This window comes from Mirounga angustirostris, unplaced genomic scaffold (assembly GCF_029215605.1).
Source record: "Mirounga angustirostris isolate CCGP_5_RB_7025 unplaced genomic scaffold, mMirAng1.0.hap1 SCAF_3, whole genome shotgun sequence".
NCBI lineage: Eukaryota > Metazoa > Chordata > Mammalia > Carnivora > Phocidae > Mirounga > Mirounga angustirostris.
Window position 1 is genome coordinate 187773049 of NW_026991711.1, and position 21331 is coordinate 187794379.

General features: G+C 39.9%; 1 protein-coding gene across 6 annotated transcripts in view; it reads left to right on the forward strand.

The window, feature by feature from the left end:
* DIS3L2 (DIS3 like 3'-5' exoribonuclease 2) overlaps window positions 1-21331 on the forward strand; it is a 353809-nt gene that overhangs the window by 63185 nt on the left and 269293 nt on the right. For 5 of the 6 annotated variants that reach the window (XR_010410345.1, XM_064587245.1, XM_064587243.1 and 2 more), the window contains 2 exons: window positions 1949-2002; window positions 10629-10730. Coding sequence is in view for 5 of the 6 variants with exons in the window: in XM_064587245.1 (XP_064443315.1) it covers window positions 1949-2002; window positions 10629-10730 (156 nt within the window). In the remaining variant the exon portion in view is untranslated. The remainder of the gene's footprint in view (window positions 1-1948; window positions 2003-10628; window positions 10731-21331) is intronic. The other variant, XM_064587247.1, reaches the window with a different exon arrangement.

A 21331-nucleotide genomic window follows, 5' to 3' on the forward strand; every position in this document is an offset into this window, starting at 1 on the left:
GACTTCTGTCTTTCCCTGTATGCTTTTATATATCAGGATGTTTGGGATAGAGGATCAAGAGTAGAATCTTTAATATCTATTCTTTTAAATAGAGCCTAGACAGAGCCCTGAGCAAGCTCTTTCCTTTGAGCCCAGCGTTAGACTCTCTACATGCTCTGTACTTAAAGGTCCTTTGAGAGCAGAAGGCATTCTTATCTCTATACTGTGGTATAGAGGTTGTAATCATTCACTGAACTGGAAGGCATGATAGAAGAATAGCAATTGAGGGGGAAAACCAAAACAAACCTTAGGTCAGAAAGCAATGCCTGGAATGAGAAAATGAATTTTTAAAAAATCTAACGAGTGAATGGACTTGATTTATTTGGAGTGTCTTCCCTTCACTAGACACTATGCTCTGTGAGGGCAGACTATTATTACTTTCCATTGTGTCCCCATCACTTAGCATAGTGCCTGCCATGTGAGTCTTCAAGAAATTTTGTTGAATGAGTGGGTGAAAGTTTAGGATAAATGTAATAAGCCTTTGTCTCCCTCCCCCCAACAGAAAAACAGCTGTTCTAGAAGTGAAATTACAGTGACATTCATGAAAAGGGTCTGGCCTCGGAGAGCTTTGCCAGCCTTGTCTCCCGCCCCTTCTATCTCTTACCCTAAGCAGAGTTACAGCATGATGGGAGGAGAGTATTTGCCCTCTTAAGCGCTCTTGTTTACATGGTGTTCTTTGCCTGTATTTCCCTTCTGATTTATCGGCAAGTTTTTCCCCTCCACAAGGACCAGGTCAGACGCTGTCTGTGGAGCCTTTCCTAGTGCCCCCAGTTGAAAGTCAGCTGTATCCTCACTTACAGCATCCTTCATATTTTACTTCATAAACAAGGGCTGAGCTTGGTCATCATCTCTCTCCACATTGTCTCAGGGTCTTGAATATAGTATTCAGTAAATTTTGAATTAAGTCTACTTGGGATGTTAACAATAGTATAAGCTGTTGCGTGGACATTTGTAATTTAAGCATACATGGTGCACCAGTGAAGGGGAGAACTATTTTTTATTTTATGCCCTCACCTATTTTATTAATTAATGTATCTTTGAGTCTTTCAACATTTTAGGGGGAAAATGTTACTTAAAACACTTTCTCAAGCCACCCTTTGAGTCTGGCTCTTAGGAAAATAACTGCCTCTCTCCATGTGTTCCAGTGGCCTTCAAATGCAGCTGGAACCTTGGGAGGGTTACAGCTTCCTGCAAGAGCCTAAAATACTCAACTGTTGTTGAAGACGGCCCCCACCTGCACCCCTGTGCGTAAATAGAAGCAGACCCTGATTTGGTGCTGGAATAACATGAAGTTGAAGGCAGACTGGGTGGCCTGGCTGTCGGAGCCAGGATTCCCATTTACATTAAGAGGTGGTTCTGGACCATTTTGAATTGTTGACTCATTCAGCTCTGCAGAAGGGCCGGAGTAAAAAAATATGCATCTGGTCTCTCAAGGTTAAGTATGCAGGTTGGAAATCAACCTGTATCACTTTGAAAATTGTCACGGAAACAAGCAAGCGTAGAAAGGTCTCAGTGAATAAAAAAGGCCATTATGTAGTGAAACGTAATCCCCATATAATCTTGTCTTAAAGTAAAGGTTTCAATGTGAAGCCTAGCATACGGGGGCACATAAAATCCCAGTAGCTGCTGCTTTCCCACTCCATGCCAAGCTCTGTTCCTTTTCACCTCTGCCTGTTCACAGCCAGGTGCCAGTGTGGGCTTTCAGTTATTGATGGAACCCTGTGTTGCAGACATCAGTAGAAATCATGTTTCATGCATTTAATGAGTAGTTCTCCTAGGCCTAAATTGTTTTCTAGATTGAGCTGTTAATTAATTCCAAAACTTTTTATTGGAGAATAACATATGTATGGAAAGCTTCTAGGTAGATAACTAGTTAAATTTTCACAGATTTTATTTTTTTATTTTAAAGGGTGTATTGAGAATTAATCCAAAGAAGTTTCATGAAGCCTTCATTCCTTCCCCGGTAAGTTCAATAACTTTATAATAAACTTAATGTCACATTTAATTTTTTAGATGTGCTCTGAAAGTGAAATCATATATTCTAACTAAAAAGCAGAGTAGTAAAATCGAGGATGGGCAAGGATTTGTTTCAAATTTAAATAAGCAAAATTTGCCTTTGGCTAACAGCCCCTTCTGTCCGTCTTACACTCTCACTGCAAGTGGAGGGGATGGTATTTGTTACTAGTTGTTAGTAGGGCTGTGGCCGGGAGCTGAGCCCACACAGACACCCACCAGTTCTTGGAGCTGGACGCCCTTGGTTTATAGCTGAAAGGGATTTATGGGTTTTTCCACTGATTTAAGTTAATCTTTCCCAAACAAATATGCTATCTACTTTCTTTTTTTTTTATTTGCGAGAGAGAGAATGAGAGAGAGCACGAGAGGGAGGAGGGTCAGAGGGAGAAGCAGACTCCCTGCCGAGCAGGGAGCCCGATGCGGGACTCGATCCCGGGACTCCAGGATCATGACCTGAGCCGAAGGCAGTCGCTTAACCAACTGAGCCACCCAGGCGCCCTGCTATCTACTTTCGATCTACTGCATGAGCTAATCTGCAAATTTGTCCAAAAGAAAAAAGTGTAATGCTTTTTTCTTTTGGTCAGAGTTTCTCACTTTCTCACTTTTCTGCGGGTGATAGGACTTGGTACAGGGCTCTTCACCGTTGGGTCTTTATATCCTTTCTTCTGTGCATGTCATTTTACCAGGCTCTCTGCTGTTCAGGGAAGTTCGCTCTGACATATAGTTAGCAGGAGGTCTCTGGATAAGGCTCGATTGTGCAAAGCTAGGAGGGCAATATTCTCAAATTCCTGATGTGACTTTACCAGACTGCCGTAAATAGGATAGCTGTAGAATTATAGGTGCTTTAACAGTGGAAGAGAGTATAGGAATAAACTTGAGCTTATTGATGAGGAAATGGAATACATACATATATTTCAGTTAACATATTTCATGATGTTAAATGGCAAGTTTAGTGAGAATACAAGTTCAGTCATGTGCTTCCCAGGTGGTAGTGGTGTTCCAGTAACCTTAAGGCCTAGTCTCAAGCTCAGTTTAGTTCTTTTTTTCCCCTTGCCCTACAGAAGTCAAGGATTCACATTTGTATCTCAAGTTGTATCTTACCTAGTGAATTAGATAAAAACTATCACTGATGTGTCACCTTGTTCTCTCTGAATCCTGTTCTGCTCCATTGACGGACCATGCTATATATTCTGACCCTGGTACTTTGTACAACTGAGGGTCAGCTTTGAGGCAGTGACTTAGCTGCAGGAGCAGGTTCATCATTCTGTGGAAGCACAGTTTACATGGTGTTCGATTCCCGACTTTGCTCATAAGGCAAAAATCACGTTCAGTGATCGTAAAAATTACCCAGGAAAATCTCTTAGTAATATGAGACAGATAATCTCTCAGGGAAGTCCAGCATAACTAGCATTTTCTCTACTTTAGAAAGAATAACTGTTTCTTCATTGGCATACCAGTTGAGGGAGCTCAATTATAATAGAGACCCAGTGTATGAAAAACATGGGTTTTTAAGCATGAAAATCATAGCCAGTGGAGTAAGGAGTTCATCCTGAGAGACACCTGGGAGCTGAGCACATTACAAGCCTCCCATCTCCTGTGTACACTGAAGTTTGCTGTCATTGACTGGAATGTTAAGGGAACTAATAGAGCATTTTGAAAATTGGACTGCTTGCTTGTTTTCTTCCCTGAGTACACAGTATTGAATTTCCCTAAGTTGGATCCCTGGTAGGCTGGTTCCTGACAAGTGTGGGGCCTAAGACAAGAGTACAAATGGAGGCACACGTACTTTATATTAAATATTTAGAAGTTATAAATCAAACTAACAAACTGTTAGATAAAATACGTTCATGACAAATAAAATATATTTCCTGTTAAATATACCTCTGTGTACCTGGGTTCAAATGTAGACTCCTTGGAGCTCCATCCTGAAGTGTGGCCGCATGGAGAGGGTCTGCCTCTGGCCTGCCCCTCTTCCCTTGTCAGTCCTGGCTCCCTGTCCCCTCTTTGATGTCTCCACCATGCCCCCCCGCCCCAGCTCAGTGAGGGCCCTTGCATGTACCTGTGTGAGCATCTTACCCCACATGTCCAAGTTCTGTCCACATGCCTTAGAAATACCTGCCCTTTAGCCACCTGTCAAGTCCAGTGGGTGCCGCCAGTGACTGCGGTCTGCCTCCAGGCAGACAGACCTGGGAAGATGCCTGTGTATGGCTTGGAAGTGGGCTTGGGTCTGATTACCCCAGGGATGCACATCCATTTGGTCCCGAGAACTCTTCACCTATGGGGAGGAGTGTGACTGGAGAAGGGCCAGAGCAAAGGTCCTCTAGGCCTAATTAGGTTCCTATAAGTTAAATTCATCTTATTTATAGGTGCAAATGATGTGTTGCCACAGTTTATTTCGGCTTGTTAAAGGAAGTTAAGAAGCAAGTTACCGATGTTTCAAAAGCCCAAGTTGTTCTCCTACTTGAAATTATATTCCTGTCATGTCCTATTAAGAATCTTTTAGACAGTTGTGATATTAGGACTGGCTTATTTTTATGCCCCTTATTCTATTTGGCCACTAATGGAGTCGTAATATTGTCTCAGAGGGAGAAAAAATGCTAAAGGATTCACCTCTAAGTAACTAAGAACTGACTATAAAAGCTCTATCAAGGCCCAGTTGTAAATTTTGGTTGTAGATACTGGAACAATCCTACATTCTAGTTTTGTGGGTTTTTTGGTGAGTTTCAGTGTTTAGAGGCATTCTAGAAAGCCTTGAGGAAGGAGATAGTAGAGGCACTAAGTTATATGTAGATAAATTCCACAACCACCACTGGTCTGGATTTATGAGTATATGTAGCTAATCTCCATGTCACGTGTGAACTGGTATGAACTGGAAAAATGCTCACTGGTGGACTAGGAGTAGAATAATAGAACCAGGGCCTGAATGTTACCTGTCCCCTGCTTTAGCAGGGAGAGTAAAAACAGGAATTGTTAGAAAAGAAGATGTAGCCTTTCCTCTGACAATAGGAAATTGAAAAGTTTACTTATTTGTAAAACTAGCGATGGATTAGATTGTCTAACGTTCCTTACAATTTTAAAATTCTGAATTATAAATTATAAAGTTTTTGGGGAGACAAAAATAGACTAGATATGATTATTTGGGTTCTTACTCTAAAAACAGTTGTGAATTTATACAATGTCATTTGCTATGTTAAAATACTATTTACGTCAGTAGGCTAAGAACAGTGAATTCATCATCACTTTCTTTGTTATTAAAAAAGTACTTTGTTTTGGGGAATGCTGACTTAGGTTCATTATAATTTCAGCTGATAGAAAGTTGATTTTTATTTTCTTTTGACAAAGCCAAAATACATGGGAGAAGTCACTTATATATGTACCTGCTGGTCTCCTGAGGTTCTCAGTAAAAGTAAGATAGAGTTAGAATAAAACCATGTGACTTTCAAGCAAACCAAGATAAATTGATATTATTGAGATGCCTTTTTCTCCTGTTTGGGGATAGGATAAAGAGGAGAAATGGACTGGCTATAGAAACTTGGCTTTTTACAAAAAGTACAGGCTCCATTCTGAATTACGTTGATGCAAGAAGTTTTATAACTTTTTTTGTGCATCTTGTCATGGGAGGTACCCTTTGAACATCTGTGGAATTTATTTTGTCCAAAGGGAGCTATTCCATTGATAGAGAATGCTCTTGGGTTGTCCTCCCTGCTTGAAAGCCTCCTAAGTATTTAGTTAGATTACCCCCAGATCCCATTATATTTCCTCCAGGGTGGTTCATTATCCATTTTCCTTTTTTTCTATTCTTTTTGGCGGGTAGAGCTAGTCTTTGACATTCAAATAAAGAGCTGAACTCTTTAGCCTTTAAAAGTAGTTAAGTGGGATGATTCGAACTTTTAATATTGAGTTGTTCCCAAGTTTATGGTCTTCAAAATAAGAGATTCTGCAATAGGTACGGGCTTCTGAATGAATCCAGTAAGAGCTGAGCAGTGACGCAATAATACCTGGAGATTTGTGTATCATCTGAGGTTCAACTTGGCCCTGCCTTTCTTGATTTCTTCGGACGGGAATGTGACAATAGCGGTATCTTACCGTCTTAAAATCTCTGAGCTGTCTGGGGGTGGTGTACCTGCTTATGAGAGAGATATTTTATTCCATGTGTTTTGACCAGTGATCATGGGTTGGGATGACTTCCAAACAGCTCTCTTCATTCTGGGGAAGTTGGAGAGACTCTATTGCTACATAAATTGCAGAAGGCAGCGACTGATGACCATGTGCCACCCTGTAGTTGTTCACGTTCTGTTTAGTGGTTGCCTCTTCCTTATTTCTCTGAGAAGCTCAACATGAGGTCAACTGCAGTGATTCTGTCTTTGTGGCTAACACGGTAGTGGTACCTCAGGGACTAGGGCGGGTCAGGTTTGGCAGTGTGTGCCGGGCCACAGCTGTTAGCCCATGGTTAGGTTGGAAATTGAACAGAAAAACTGTTCTGAAAGATCTCTCATGGTTTGTAATTGGAAACAATAAAAAATGCTGAGTGTCTAATGTCCCATTTTTGGTGCTGGTGGGGCAGGTTTGGTGAATTTGGAATGCTAATTTTAATTTTAACTGAATTGTACAGTAATCACCTTTAATCTGTTGAGTGTTAAGTCTTATCTATACCAAGTGTCTCTAGCTAGAAAATTTTGAGTGGTGGTTTTCTAAGCCTGTTTGCTATTACTTCTTTTAAGAAAAATGAACACTTTCCATATGCACTTGAGAAGAATGTGTATTCTGTTGCTTTGTTGTTCTGGATATATCTGTGAAGTCCATCTGGTCCAGTGTGTCATTCAAAGCTCTTATTTCCTTGCTGATGTTCTGCCTCAATGATCTGTCCATTGCAGTGAAGGGGGTGTTAAAGTCCTCTACTATTTTTGTACTATTATCAATGTGTTTCTTTGATTTTGTTATTAATTGGCTTATATAATTGGCTGCTCTCATGTTAGGGGCATAAAAATGTACAATTATTAGATCTTCTTGTTGGATAGACCCTTTAATTATGATATAGTGTCCTTCCTTATCTCTTATTACAGTCTTTGGTTTAAAATCTAATTTGTCTGATATAAGGATTGCCACCCCAGCTTTCTTTTGAGGTCCATTAGCATGATAAATGGTTTTCCACCCCATCACTTTAAATCTGGAGGCATCTTTGGATCTAAAATGAGTCTCTTGCAGACAGCATATCGATGGATCTTGCTTTTTTATCCAATCTGATACACTGTGTCTTTTGATTGGGGCATCTAGCCCATTTATGTTCAGGGTAACTATTGAAAGATATTAATTTAGTACCATTGTATTGCCTGTAAGGTGACTGTTACTGTATATTGTCTCTGTTCCTTTCTGGTCTGTGTTACTACTTTGGGGCTCTCTCTTTGCTTAGAGGACCCCTTTTGATATTTTTTGTAGGGCTCGTTTGGTGTTTGCAAATTCTTTTAGTTTCTGTTTGTCCTGAAAGCTTTTTATCACTCCTTATATTTTGAATGACATCCTAGCTGGATAAAGTATTGTTGGCTGCATATTTTTCTTGTTTAGCACCCTGAAGATATCATGCCAATCCTTTCTGGCCTGCCCGGTCTCCATGGATAGGTCTGCTGCCAGTCTAATGTTTCTACCCTTGTAGGTTACAGACCTCTTGTCCCGAGCTGCTTTCAGGATTATCTCTTTGTCTCTGAGATTTGTAAGTTTCACTATTATATATCAGGGTGTTCACCTATTTTTATTGATTTTGAGGGGGGGTTCTCTGTGCCTCTTGGATTTTGATGCCTATTTCCTTCCCCAGATTAGGGAAGTTCTGTGCTGTAATTTGCTTCAATATACCTTCTGCCCCTCTCTCTCTTTCCTCTTCTTCTGGGACCCCAGTTATTCTCATATTGTTCCACTTTATGGTATTACTTATCTCTTGAATTCTCCCCTCATGATCCAGTAGTTGTTTATCTCTCTTTTTCTCAGCTTCCTTATTCTCCATCATTTGGTGTTCTATATCACTAGCTCTCTCTTCTGCCTCATTTATCCTAGCAGTTAGAGCCTCCATTTTTGATTGCATCTCATTAATACCTTTTTTATTTTGACTTGATTAGATTTTAGTTCTTTTATTCCTCCAGAAAGGGATTCTCTAGTGTCCTCTATGCTTTTTTCAAGCCCAGTTAGTATTTTATGATCGTTATTCTGAACTCTAGTTCCAACATGGTTTTTCCTGTCTTGTCATTCTGTTCAGAGAAGAATAGATGAATAAGAGAACAAAATACTAAAATGGAAACAACGACCCCAGAGAAGTATACACTAAACAAATCAGAAGGGACCTGAAACTGAAAAAAAATTAAAAAAAAAAAAAAAGCATATAATCAGACAGGTGGAAAAAAAACAGAGCAATACACCGGATCCTGTGTGTATTTTGGTCTGTTTGTTAGAAAACTAGATCCCAAAATTTTAAAGAAAGAAAAACTTATATATGTACAAAATAAAATTAAATACAATGAAAGGATAGAATGTAATTGTAAAAATGAAAATTAAAAGACCAAAAAAAATGTATATATAAACAGGTGAACAGAACAGAGCAATACACTATATCCTGAGTGTATTCTGGTTGGTTTGTTAGAAGAAACTACATCTCAAAATTGTAAAGAAAGAAAAACTTATATACATACAAAAATAAATAAATACAGTGAAAGGATAGAATGTAACTATAAAGATGACAATTAAAGACATTAACAAAAAGAAAAAAGAAAGAGAGAATATGATCAGACAGGTGAAGAGAACAGAGCCATACACTAGATTCTGGGTGTATTTTGGTCTGTTTGTTAGAAGAAACTGTACCCCAAAGTTGTAAAGAAAGAAAAACTTACATATATACAAAAATAAATAAAAGGATAGAATATAAATGTAAAAATGGAAATTAAAAAAGATTTTGAAAAAGGAGTTGATAAAATAAGAAATTCACTGAAAAAGGAAAGAGAGGGATACCTGGGTGGCTCAGTTGGTGGGGTGTCTGCCTTCGGTTCAGGTCATGATCCCAGGGCCCTGGGATTGAGTGCTGCATTGGGCTCCCTGCTCAGCGGCGAGTCTGCTTCTCCCTCTCCCTCTGCCTGCCGCTCCCCCTGCTTGTGCTCTCTCTCTCTGTCAAATAAATAAATAAAATCTTAAAAAAAAAAAAAAGAAAAAGGAAAGAGAAAAAAGTTAAAATTGAAAGAGTAAAGAATCATGGGGGAAAAACATGAATTCTGTATACTATTTTCCTCTAGCATTGGAGTCTTGCTGTTCTCCATGGTTGGTAAACTTGGTCTTAGCCTGTGTTCTTGCTGATCTTCTGGGGGAGGGGCCTGTTGCGCTGTTTCTCAGGTGTCTTTGCCCAGGGCAGAATTGCACTGCCCTTGCCAGGGGGCCAGGCTAAGTAATCTGGAATGAAAATGGCAGCCTGCCAATCTCCGGCCCTTGGGCCCCACTCCTCAGGGTGCCCGCAGGGAAAAGAAGTCAGTCACTCCCTGGTCTCTGTCGGTACTCCATGCTTACCCAGCCTGTGACTGAGCGTTTCTATCTCAGGCACACGACCCCATTTAGAGTCTCCAAACCCTGCAGACTCCTGCAGCTCACAAACATGCCGCCCCTCCTGGGGGCGTCTTCTGGGGATTCTGCTGCTTGCTGGGCCCATGCTCTGGGAGGGGTCGCCCAGCTGTGCTGTGCTTTGCGGTTTATGGCACCCCTGAGCTGAGAGCCCACTCCTGGGCTCACTGATTACAGCCGCTTCCCCACTACAATGCCTGGGAACTCTGCCGCATTCAGGCACTCCTGGTCTTCCTGTGACCCCAAGGATCCTGAGACCACACTGTCCCTAACGTGGGTTATTTGTAAGCATGTGATTGAGGATGAAGGTGTCCATGCCTAGTGTTCATGGTAGGGAGTTCACCCTGCTCCTCAGTCAGAGAGTGAAGGAGTGTGAGAATGCTTCATGAATCACATGTCCCTTTCCTTTTCTTCTTTGCCTTCTATCTAGGTCTCCATAAAAGCTTTGCTTTCTCTGTCATTTTCTCAGTGGGAGGATTATGATTTTGCTGGTTTCTTCTTTAGAGAACTCAAATCCTGGAGCTGGTTGTTGCTCCTGTCCTCAGTTGGTTTTCTTAGGGAATTATATTTGTTGTTCTTCTGTTTTCTTGCAAACCTTCTATGTTTTACCCTTCTCTGATACTTAGAAAAAAATTAGCGTAGAAAAGGTATCATCATGCTTTATTTTATTTAAAACAAGAAAGGATAACTTCTTTCTCATTTCAGTTATGAAAACACGTAGTTTCAGTTTTTTTGCTTTATGTATTTTTGTTTGTTTTTGGTCTGCCTGTAGGAGATCTTCTCTTATGTTTTTGAAATTTCTTTAACATTCTGTTAACCTGCTTTTGTGTGTTCATCCCCATTTCTGTTTAGTCCCAAAGAGACTGATTTCCCTCTTAGTGTTCTTGTTAAGTCAGTGGACAGATTGTAGAGTCTACAGTTTTTAAACCAAGGAAGTAATTTTTGATTCCAGGTCTTGGTATGCTGACTATGTTCTCTCTCCAACCTAGGATGGTGATCGAGACATTTTTATCGATGGGGTTGTTGCTCGTAATAGAGCCTTGAATGGGGATCTGGTGGTCGTGAACCTGCTTCCAGAGGAGCAATGGAAGGTGAGTTAAATATTCCTTTTCTAATAATACACTACTCAGGACCTTTTTATTCCATGGTGCATCTGTGAAACATCATAAACTGGAGTAGTCACGGACTCCTAAGGTCCTGTGGTTGCCTCAGAAGCCGGCCATGCAGTGCTTCGAACTTAGAAGCATCTGGTGGGCAGACATTTAATGATTTGAGTTGTTCTCCTTGCTCCTTCCCTGTGATCTGTCTTCCCTGTCATATGCCTTGCATTGAATTCTGGTAATTTTTAATATAGAAGAAAAGCTTGTAGGATACATTCAAACTTCTGATATGTATGATTTTCCCACATTTAATGGTGGGAGAACTGGAAAGACAAAGCCATGGGCATGGTGGCAGTCTTTACACGTTCTTGCTGCCTCTACGGGAAAACCCAGGCAACACATACCTAGTTCTGTAGGTTCCAGTTTGGTAATTGGGCTTTCCTTGGCAGACAAAAATAGACTCTGTCTTTTTATAAAACAGGGATCTGGTGGCAGAAGAAAATGTTTTTAACATGAGAATATCCTGGGTTTTAGTCTCTGTATACGTCAATTGGAAAGAAAAATGCGGTTTTTGACAATTGTTTTAAATAAAACCAATTTGTTTTAAATAAATGCTTCATAGTAGCAGTTTCTTTGAATTGTCTTGTACAACTGGCAACTTGTGTGTCTAAGTCTGGGTTTTTCTTTATAGCATTTCTTCATATCTTTTATTTTATTTGGCTCAATTCACTGGTATTGAGGAATATGGTGTTCTCTTCAGTGAGAGGTACTGTAGGGATTAATAGAGTGGGCTTTTAGGCTAGGCTTCTTGGGCTTGAATCCCATTTCTGCCACTCATCTATATAACTTTGGGTGAATTATATAACCTTTCTGTGCCTCAAAAGGCCTCATCTGTAAAATGGGAATAATCATAGTACCTACTTCATAGGTTTGTCATGAAGATTAAATGAGAATTCATGTAAAAATCTTAGAATGGTGCCTGACCCATGTAGCAGTTCAAGCAATGTCAGTTTTTATTATTAGCTTTTACAGAAATGGAAGAAATACTACTTTATTTCAAAGCTTTGTCAAGACGTAAATTTGTTTTTATCTGATAGGGTTAGAGTAACTGAGTTAGAATGGGCAGTTTTTAAACCAAGGAAGTAATTTTGTAGGGTGTAGGTATGTTAATAATGATCAAGAGACATAGCTCTTACCTTTTAGTCTGATGGGGAGTGCACGTAGGAAGAGACAGATACTAATCACACACAGATGTAAGGATAATTATGATTAGTGCTGTGAAGTTAAGTGCAGAGTGTTTTATAAGAGTCAGTTATCCTAGTCCCCATCCCCCAGCCCATCCTCAGCTGCTGCCAGCTGTGGTTATATCCTCCCTTGATTCCCCAAAAGCACAGCTAAGGGTTGGATCCAGGTCCTAGGAACGTAGATTGATTTAGGCCACTTCCTCTTTTCTGGAAAGCATCATCTAGCACAGTGTTGATGAGATCTAAGAAGGTAAGAGGAGTGCATTAGGGCCTGGTCAAACTAAAGGAAGTATACCTAGAGATCATTTGAGGGAGTAAAGAGGCATAATTAGATGACCCAGAGAAGGAACAAGAAAGATGGTGGTTTCCTTTAACTTAAGGAGTGGGAATGGGTAGAATAGAAAGAAATAGAAGAGTAATTAGCAAATTGGGTGAGTCCAGAGCTGACCAGAGCAGGTGTAAGGTGTTGACTGGCTGAAGAATAATAGGAATGGAGAGCATATAGTAGAGCACCTGTTGAGCTCTGCAGAGGTGGATGAGGTTGATTCAAAAAGAGCAAGGCCGGGGCGCTTGGGTGGTTCAGTCGGTTAAGTGACTCCGGCTCAGGTCATGAACTCGGGGTCCTGGGATCAAGCCCTGCGTTTCATGCTCAGTAGAGAATCTGCTTCTCCCTCTCCCCCTCTCTCCCTGCTCTTGCACACTCTCTCATATGGATAGATAAAATCTTTGGGAAAAAAAAAAGAGCGAGGCCAAGTTGCCTGACATCCTTCCTACCTTAGCTGTGGCAGGGGATGGCTAAAAAAAACAAACATGTGAATAAATAAATCAGTTGCATTATTTTCCTTGTTCTTCACCCCATTTGTATTTAAGACCAGCAAGCACAGCCTTTCCTGGTATTGTCAGATGCACTCTTGCTTTGGACAGGAAGCCTAAGAAGATGAGAGTAGGTTGGAGGTGAGGGTGTTTATTATCAAAAGTTGTAGAAGGACAGCTTAGGACTTTGGCATTCTTATTTCTGCCTTGGTACCTTTGCTTCTAGACAAAAACCTATACCTCCGTTGAGACTCAACACAGCAAAGTTGTGTTTTTTCCCAAGAGGCCTACATTTGTGATTTTGTAATTCCTAGGTCACTGGAGCTAGTTAAGCAGATAAGAATTTACTGAAATTCTTACAGCATTCCCACAGTCAGTATATTCAGGCTATATTGACACAGCTTGTTGTTTTTCTATTTTATAGTTAATATCTAAAGGCAGAAGAGATTAAGGGCCAGATGGGAGTTTTAAGCCAGGGAGTGACATGGTCTTATTTAGCCAAAAATTACTCTGGCTGCTATTTGGAGAATGGAATTAGCGGGGGCAATATGTGTTGGCATGGCCAGTTAGGAGACATAGACTGAGTCATGACAGTAAAGATGGAGAGAAGTAGGGATACATTTTGAAAGTAGAGCTTATGGGACTTGAAGATGGATTTGAGGAGTAGGATGAGAGAAAGGGGGGGAATCAAGGATTAAGATTCTGGTTTAAGCAAAATGGGTGAGTATGATGTCATTAATTAAAGTTAGGGGATAGTAGGGAAGAGTATGTTTGGGTGCAAAAATTATGAGTTCTGCTTGGCCATGTTAAGTTTTAATTTCTTTTCAGACATGTTAATAGAGATGTTGAAAATATATGGAGGCCTAGATGGTTCATTACTCATAAATTCTACTAACCATTTAAGGAAGAAATAATCCTGAATCTACACAAATGCTTTCAGAAAATGCAAGAGGAGGAAATCTTTTTCAACTCATCCTATGAAGGCAGCATTGCCTTAATATCAAAACAAGGAAAAGATGTTATAAGAGAAGAAAACTACAGACCAGTACTCCTCACAAACATAGTTGAAAAAGTCCTCAACAAAATATTAGCAAATAGAATGCAGCAACATATTGTATTAAAAGGGTAATACAACCTGAGCAATGGGGTTTATCTCAGGCATGCAAAGTTGGTTTAATATTTGAAAAGCCATTTGATGTAATTCACCGTATTAACAGACTAAACACCATATTTCAGTCAATGCCATCATTTTATTTATTTATTTATTTAAAGATTTTTATTTATTTATTTGACAGAGAGAGACACAGAGAGAGAGGGAACACAAGCAGGGGGAGTGGGAGAGGGAGAAGCAGGCTCCCCACGGAGCAGGGAGCCTGATGTGGGACTCGATCCCAGGACCCTGGGATCATGACCTGAGCCGAAGGCAGTCGCTTAACCAACTGAGCCACCCAGGCGCCCAATGCCATCATTTTAATAGATGCAGAAACTACAATTGACAAAAGTCCACAACGTTTCATAATAAAAACTCACAGCAAACTAGAAATAAAAGATTATTTCCTCAATCTGGCAAAGAACATCTAGGAGATGTTATCATTCTTAGTAAGGTGAAAGACTGCTTTTCCTCCATTATTGGGAATAAGGTAAGAATGTCCCTTCTCATCCCCTTTATTCAACACCGTACTGGATATTCGAGCCAGTACAGTAAAGCAATAGAAAAAAAAGCATTCAGGGCGCCTGAGTGGCTCAGTTGGTTAAGCGACTGTCTTCGGCTCAGGTCATGATCCTGGAGTCCCGGGATCGAGTCCCGCATCGGGCTCCCTGCTCAGCAGGGAGTTTGCTTCTCCCTCTGACCCTCCTCCCTCTCATGCTCTCTGTCTCTCATTCTCTCTGTCTCAAATAAATAAATAAAATCTTAAAAAAAAAAAAAAAAGCATTCAGATTGGAAAGGAAGAAGTAAAACTCTATTCTCAGATCATATGGTTTTCTACCTATAAAATCCTAAGGAATATACAAAAAGCTGCTAGAACTAATAAGTGAGATTAGCAAGGTTGGAGGACAGAAGTTTGATATAAAAAAATAAATTGTACTTCTACATATTAGCAATGAAAAATTAGAAATTAAAAAAATTTATTAAAGTATCTTTTTAATAGCATCAAAATTATGATATACTTAGGGCAGAATTTGACCAAATTTTGACCAATTACAAGACATGTACACTAAAACTATAAACATCACTGGGAAAAATTATGTAAGACTTCAGTAAACGGTGAGAAATACCATGCTCATGAATTAAAAGACTCAGTATTGTTAAGATGCTAGTTTTATTCAGATTGATATATAGATTAAGCACAATCCCAAAGAAAATCGCAGCAGGCATCTTTATAGAAATCAACAAACTGATTTTAAGATTTATATAGTTGTGCAAAGGGCCCAGGATAGCCAAAACAAAGAACAAAACTGGAGGTTGCATGTTGCCTGATTTCAAGACTTACTATACAACTCTGGTAATCAAGACTGTGTGGTAATGTCAAGATAGACATATAGATCAATGGAACAGAGTAGAGAGTCCTGAAGTAGACCCATACATATATGATTAATTGATTTTCTACAAAGGTACCAAGGTAATTCAGTGGGGAAAGGATCTCTTTTCAACAAATGTGCTATTACAATTGTATAGCCATATGAAAAATAATGAACTTTGACCCTTACCTTGTACCATATGCAGAAATTAACTTGAAATGGATTGTAGATAAATGTTTGTGTAAAAAGTATGAACTTTCTATAGGGGGAAAATTTTAGTGATCTTAGATTTGACAAATATTTCTTAAATATGAAACGTAAAAGAAAATCAATAAATTTAACTTGATCAAAATTGTAAACTTTTGCTCTTCAGTAAACATTGTTACAAAAAGGCAAGTTACAGACTAGGAGAAAATATTTGCAAAACATGTATCTGACCGAAGACTTTTATCTAGACTGTAAAGAACTCTTTTAAGTCAGTAACAGACAACTACTTAAAAACTGTACTAAAGATTTGAAGAGATACTTTACTAAATAAGATATATGGATAGCAAATAACCATAGGAAAAGATGCTTGACATAATCAGTCATTAAGAAAATACAAATTAAAAGCACAAGATAGAACTGTAAAACTGCTGGGATGGCAAACATTAAAAAGATTGACCAAAACCAGTGTTGAGAAGGATACGGAGCATCTGGAGCCCTCATACACTGCTGGTGGGAATACAAAATGGTATAGTCACTTTGGAACACAGTTTGGCAGTTCCTTAAAAAGTTAAGCATATACCTTACCATGATCCAGCCATTCCATTCCTGGATATTTACCTTAAGGAAATGAAGGCATTTGTTTGCATAAAGATTTGTATATGCATTCATAGCCACTTTTTTTTTTAATAGCCCCAAACTGGAAATAGCCCAAATGTCCATCAGCATGAAAAAACCAATTTTGCTGTACCTATTCAATGAATACAACTCAGCAGTTAAAAAAGAAAAATCAATGGACTGTTGATACATGCAACAACATGGATGAATCTCAGAATAAATTATGATGGATGAGAGAAGCTAAGCAAAAAAGAATACACTCTATATAAGTCCATTTATATACTCTAGAAAATGCACACCGATTTGTATGGACAAGGCAGATCATTGTTTGCCTGGGGCAGCAGTAGGAGAGATGGATTATTACCAAGGGGCCCCAAGGCAGCTTTGAGGGTGATGGGCATGTTCATTATCTTGATGTGGAATAGTTTCATAATTGTGTATGTAAGTCAAGACCAATCAGTTTGTGCATTTTAATGTATTTAAATGATTGAAAATGAAGAAACAAACAAAACAAGATGTTTGAACAAATGAACCTGCAGCTCCAAGGAAAGATTGACGCTAGAGATGTAAATTTGGGAGTCATCAGCATATGTGTGGTGTTAAAGTTGTGCTAGTGGATGAGATCATCTAGAGAGTGTAGCTGAAGGAAAAAAGCCTGAGTATTGAGTTCTTGGGTGAGCCAGCATTTAGAGGTCAGCTGAGGAGACCGTGGAGAGACCCGTGCCCCTGCATCAGGGGATATGAACCATGGTGGTTAAATTTCATCTGTGTCTAAAGCAGAAATCAATGAAATTGAAAACAGAAAAGAAAATGTTTGTTCTAGGATAAAGTCAATAAATCAATAAACCTCTAGTACAACTGACAAAAATTTAAAAAGGCACAAGTCACCAATATCAGGAATGAAATAGGGGATATGACATATTGCAAGTGTTAAAAAGGTAACTTTTGTAAAACAAAACAAAAATTTCAGCTGTGCCTGGTTTAGAGAAAAAGCTGATGCATTCTGAGGGTGTAGAGGGGCAGAGGTCCAGTGAAATGGGTGTCAGCAAACTCAGGCTTTCATAATCCATGTGATCTGCTCAAATCTAGGAAGGCATTTTTTGATCTACTGGATCCTGACCCCTCTCTTTATTGATAACATCCTCTTGAGCAGGGATTGGTACGGACACAGAGAGAGGCTTAGATTGGCAAGGAGGACCCTTTGAGTTGCTGGTAGTAGATGAAGGGAAATGAAGCCCTCTTCAGCTTTCAGAAGATTTGGAATGAAGAGGATGGCCCAGGGTTCCTTGCTTATTCTTTTTCTGTGGCGCTCCTAAGGGTTTTCACAGTGGCTGCCTGACAATTGCTTTTCATATTAGCAACCCCACTAGGTATGTCTCTTAGGCCTCCTTAGTTAGAGTAAGTATTTATAGCTTCCCGTTCTGAAGCGGGGAGACTTGTTGGCTGTAGCCCACCTGTGACAGTTGTTGGTGACAGGGTCAAACTAGAGAGAAGAGAATATTCAGACTGTCCTCATGCATCCCTGACATGTAGAATATAAACATCTCAAAGCATACTGGCCAATTGTATTACAGGTTTGTTAGTACAAAAGCATATTGTTATCAGAGGAATCTGTAGTCAATGGTGTGAGCAAATGTGAATTAATTGGATTATTCATCTTTGCTTCTTTATGCTTGTTGTGCTCACCCCTCTTGGGTATGTAAACTACAGGGCCTTTGGGGTTTTAGAAAAAAACAGCAATTCTTTTAGCTGTAGTAGTAAATAGTCAATTTCTTTCACAGCATGTTTTTTTGGCAAAATAGCTGTTAAAGAGTCAAGCTGTGAGGCAATCATAAACAATAATTTGCTCTTATATAACAATTTTAATTTTAGAATTCTTCCACATTTGTAGTATATGTATGTAATTTTTATTATAGACGTCTAATGAAGGATAGTTGAGGGGCAAAATAGAGTTTCTTCACTTTGCCAATTGGGACATTAAGTGATTTGTTTGAGAGCTTGGTTGGAGCTTTTGGCAGGACCAGGGAGTGGAATCCAGATCTCATGACTTTTAGCTTACGGCTCTTGTGGGTTTGTTTTTTTTTTTCTTGTCTGTGTGTGTGTGTGCGCGCGCGCATTTTTCTAGGGTGAGGGTCTGTGGTTTTCCTCAGGTTTTCTTTTTCTTTTTTTTTTTTTTTTTAAAGATTTTATTTATTTGACAGAGAGAGAGACAGCGAGAGAGGGAACACAAGCAGGGGGAGTGGGAGAGGGAGAAGCAGGCTTCCCGCCGAGCAGGGAGTCCGATGCGGGGCTCGATCCCAGGACCCTGGGATCATGACCTGAGCTGAAGGCAGACGCTTAATGACTGAGCCACCCAGGCGCCCCATTCCTCAGGTTTTCAAAGTCGGGGAGACATGTCCTCCAAATGGTTAGGAGCTGTTTCATAGATCCTGATGATTCTGCCTAGAACTGTGCTGTACCTAGTGGCTTCTCATCCTCCTCCCACCCTATTCTGTGCTTGAAGCTGGAAAAGGTCACAGGCTGAGTCTGGAAAAGGTCACAGGCTTTGCTCTTAAGGAGCTCGTTGGCTGGCTGGGATGGGGATGGGAACAGTTGTAGTATGGTTTGCAAAATAGCAAGAGAAATACGTGTTGTTATGGGAACACCACACTGTGAGAGAACTGGGGAAGGTTTCATAGAGGAGGTTAAGTTTGCAGTGAGGTTTGAAGGATGGGAATGGAGAAGAGAGGTTTGGTTTTGTTTTAGGATGAGAATGCCTTGGGTTGAGAACAACTGGGCAAGAGAGGATTATGAACATTTCCACTTGGAGGGAGGAGTATGTGGAGTAAGGCTGTCCCTGCTGTGCCGTTGGCTGAGGGCTGTGACCCCTCTCGCAGCTCTCCTGGACACTGGTAAAGAAAAGCAGTTCTCAAGCTCCTGCCCTCCAGGGAGACCAACAGCCTTGGCCCCTTTTGCAGAAGCCCATAGATACTGCTCTTTGTAAATGCTCCTCCCTTTGCGATTTATCTGATCTTTGCCCTGCCTCTTGCATTCTTTCCTTTTCCTTTTCTTTCCTTTGTCCCATCAAGTTCATTCATAATCATTAAACAACCTTGTCCTTCATCTTTTTTTATTAACTGTAATGAGTTTCTCCTATTACTTTCCTCTTTTACTACTCCAGTATAGCACATCACAAATAAGCATATATAAACCCTGTGGATGCTGGACAATTGCTAACTTTTTAGTGCTTACTGTATACCAGGAACTGTATTTAGTGCCCCACACCATGTAGTCTGCTGTTGTCTCTATCCCAGTTTTGTAAATGAGAAACCCAAGTCTTAGCTTATACATTTTACTTATTTGGGGAATATATAACTAGGGAATGGCAGAGTTGGGATTCAGAGTCACATCTTCTTATTTCATGATCTCATTGCTATTTGTTATTTCAGAGATCTAAAGAAGAGAGTTATTAGATCTATAGATAAATATTGTCAAGTGTCATAAAAATCAGCATAAATCCAGGAAATTGTAATATATGCCTTAGCATTAGGAAGTATCTTGAATTGCCATCATGGGTAAAAAGGATGATTGTATCAATTGAAATGACCAAAGGCCTAGTATTAACTCTTAGAAAATAGACAATTTAAGAAAAATTAATTAGAATTCTAGTGGTTTCATCTTAAGACTAGACAGGTATGATAGCTTCTCAGGGCATTATGAAGGCAGGTGTTGGGAATGTGTTGTAATCTTACCAGACATCTGGTAACTCTAGATGGTGCATCAGATACTGAAAGAGCTGACCCAAATATAAAGTTAAATCAAGAGCTACAGCCTACCGAACAAGGGGTTACAGACCCAGCTGTCATCCTGACCTGGCAGTAGGTCACACATTCATGGGGCATGTGGCACAGGTATTCAGAAGGCAAGTAGGCAGTTGTCATGTAAGAGGTGGGTCCTTCTGGGGCTTTGGGACAGGGGTCTGATTTCAGAGATATGGGGCTCTCTTACTATAAACAGACTGATAGAGGCAGCCACTGGGCTGGGAGTCAGGGATAACATTTGATTGCCGGGCTAAGAGAATGGGCTAGAGCAGTACTGGGAGCAAGAACCAAAGCAGAAGACCAACCCTGAGAGCCAGAATTCTGGGCCTTTTTCTGGTTGTACCAAGGGAGATTTGGAAGCCCAGAATTAAGTTGTGGTATCTTGGATCTAGGAGGTGGGTTAAAAGCTAAGGCCTCCTATAGGAGGAGCCAGAGCTGTTTAAATATTGCCTACCTTGCTTGATTGGGAACTAGGGTGAGCAGCTTAGTTGATGTAGCCATAGTGAGTGACCCAGAGGAAATCAGAGTAAAGAAGGAGGACAAGAACATATTAAAATGAGACTCAATTAGGGGCACCTGGGTGGCTTAGTCCTTAAGCGTCTGCCTTCGGCTCAGGTCAGGATCCCAGGGTCCTGGGATCAAGCCCCACATCAGGCTCCCTGCTCCTTGGGAAGCCTGCTTCTCCCTCTCACTCTCCCCCTGCTTGTGTTCCCTCTCTCTCTCTCTCTCTGTCAAATAAATTAAAAAATAATAATAATAAAATAAATAAATAAAATGAGACTCAATTAGACTGTTCCACAGCGTGAAACAGAACCTGACTAGCTGAAGAGTCAGGGGTGGATTTCAAGTGAAATTCCTACTTGTTGAAAATTAGCTTCTCTATTTTTTTTGTCTGAATACTTAAAACTATGATAAGAAAGGCTGGAGTTGATTTGATGTATTGATACCTGCTGGAAACCTATACTGCTATTCATTCACCCCCCAGGTATTTGTTGAGCACTTCCATCAGCCTGAGAAGATACAGTCGGAATAAATCAATTAAGCACTTTGTTAGTGAAGTCTGATTTCCTCTTGGGACAGGATTATTTCACTTAATTTTCAAAAGAGCAAAGTCTATACATGAATTAAGGAGGGTGGAGAAGTGGGGATAATTATTCTATATTTCCTAACATCTGTTATGCAGTCACTAAGAAAACTTATTTTTATCTAAACTTATACTTCAGCAGAAGAATAATAGAAGTATGGATGGGTATTTTAGAAGAGATTGGCACAGAAAGAAATAACGAGTTTGCAAGAATAAAGGAAGTGTTGATAGGCGTTACTACTCTTGTTCTAAATTAAACAAACAACAGAAAAATCAAAGTGCACATTTAATCCCCAATTTTCAGTGGCT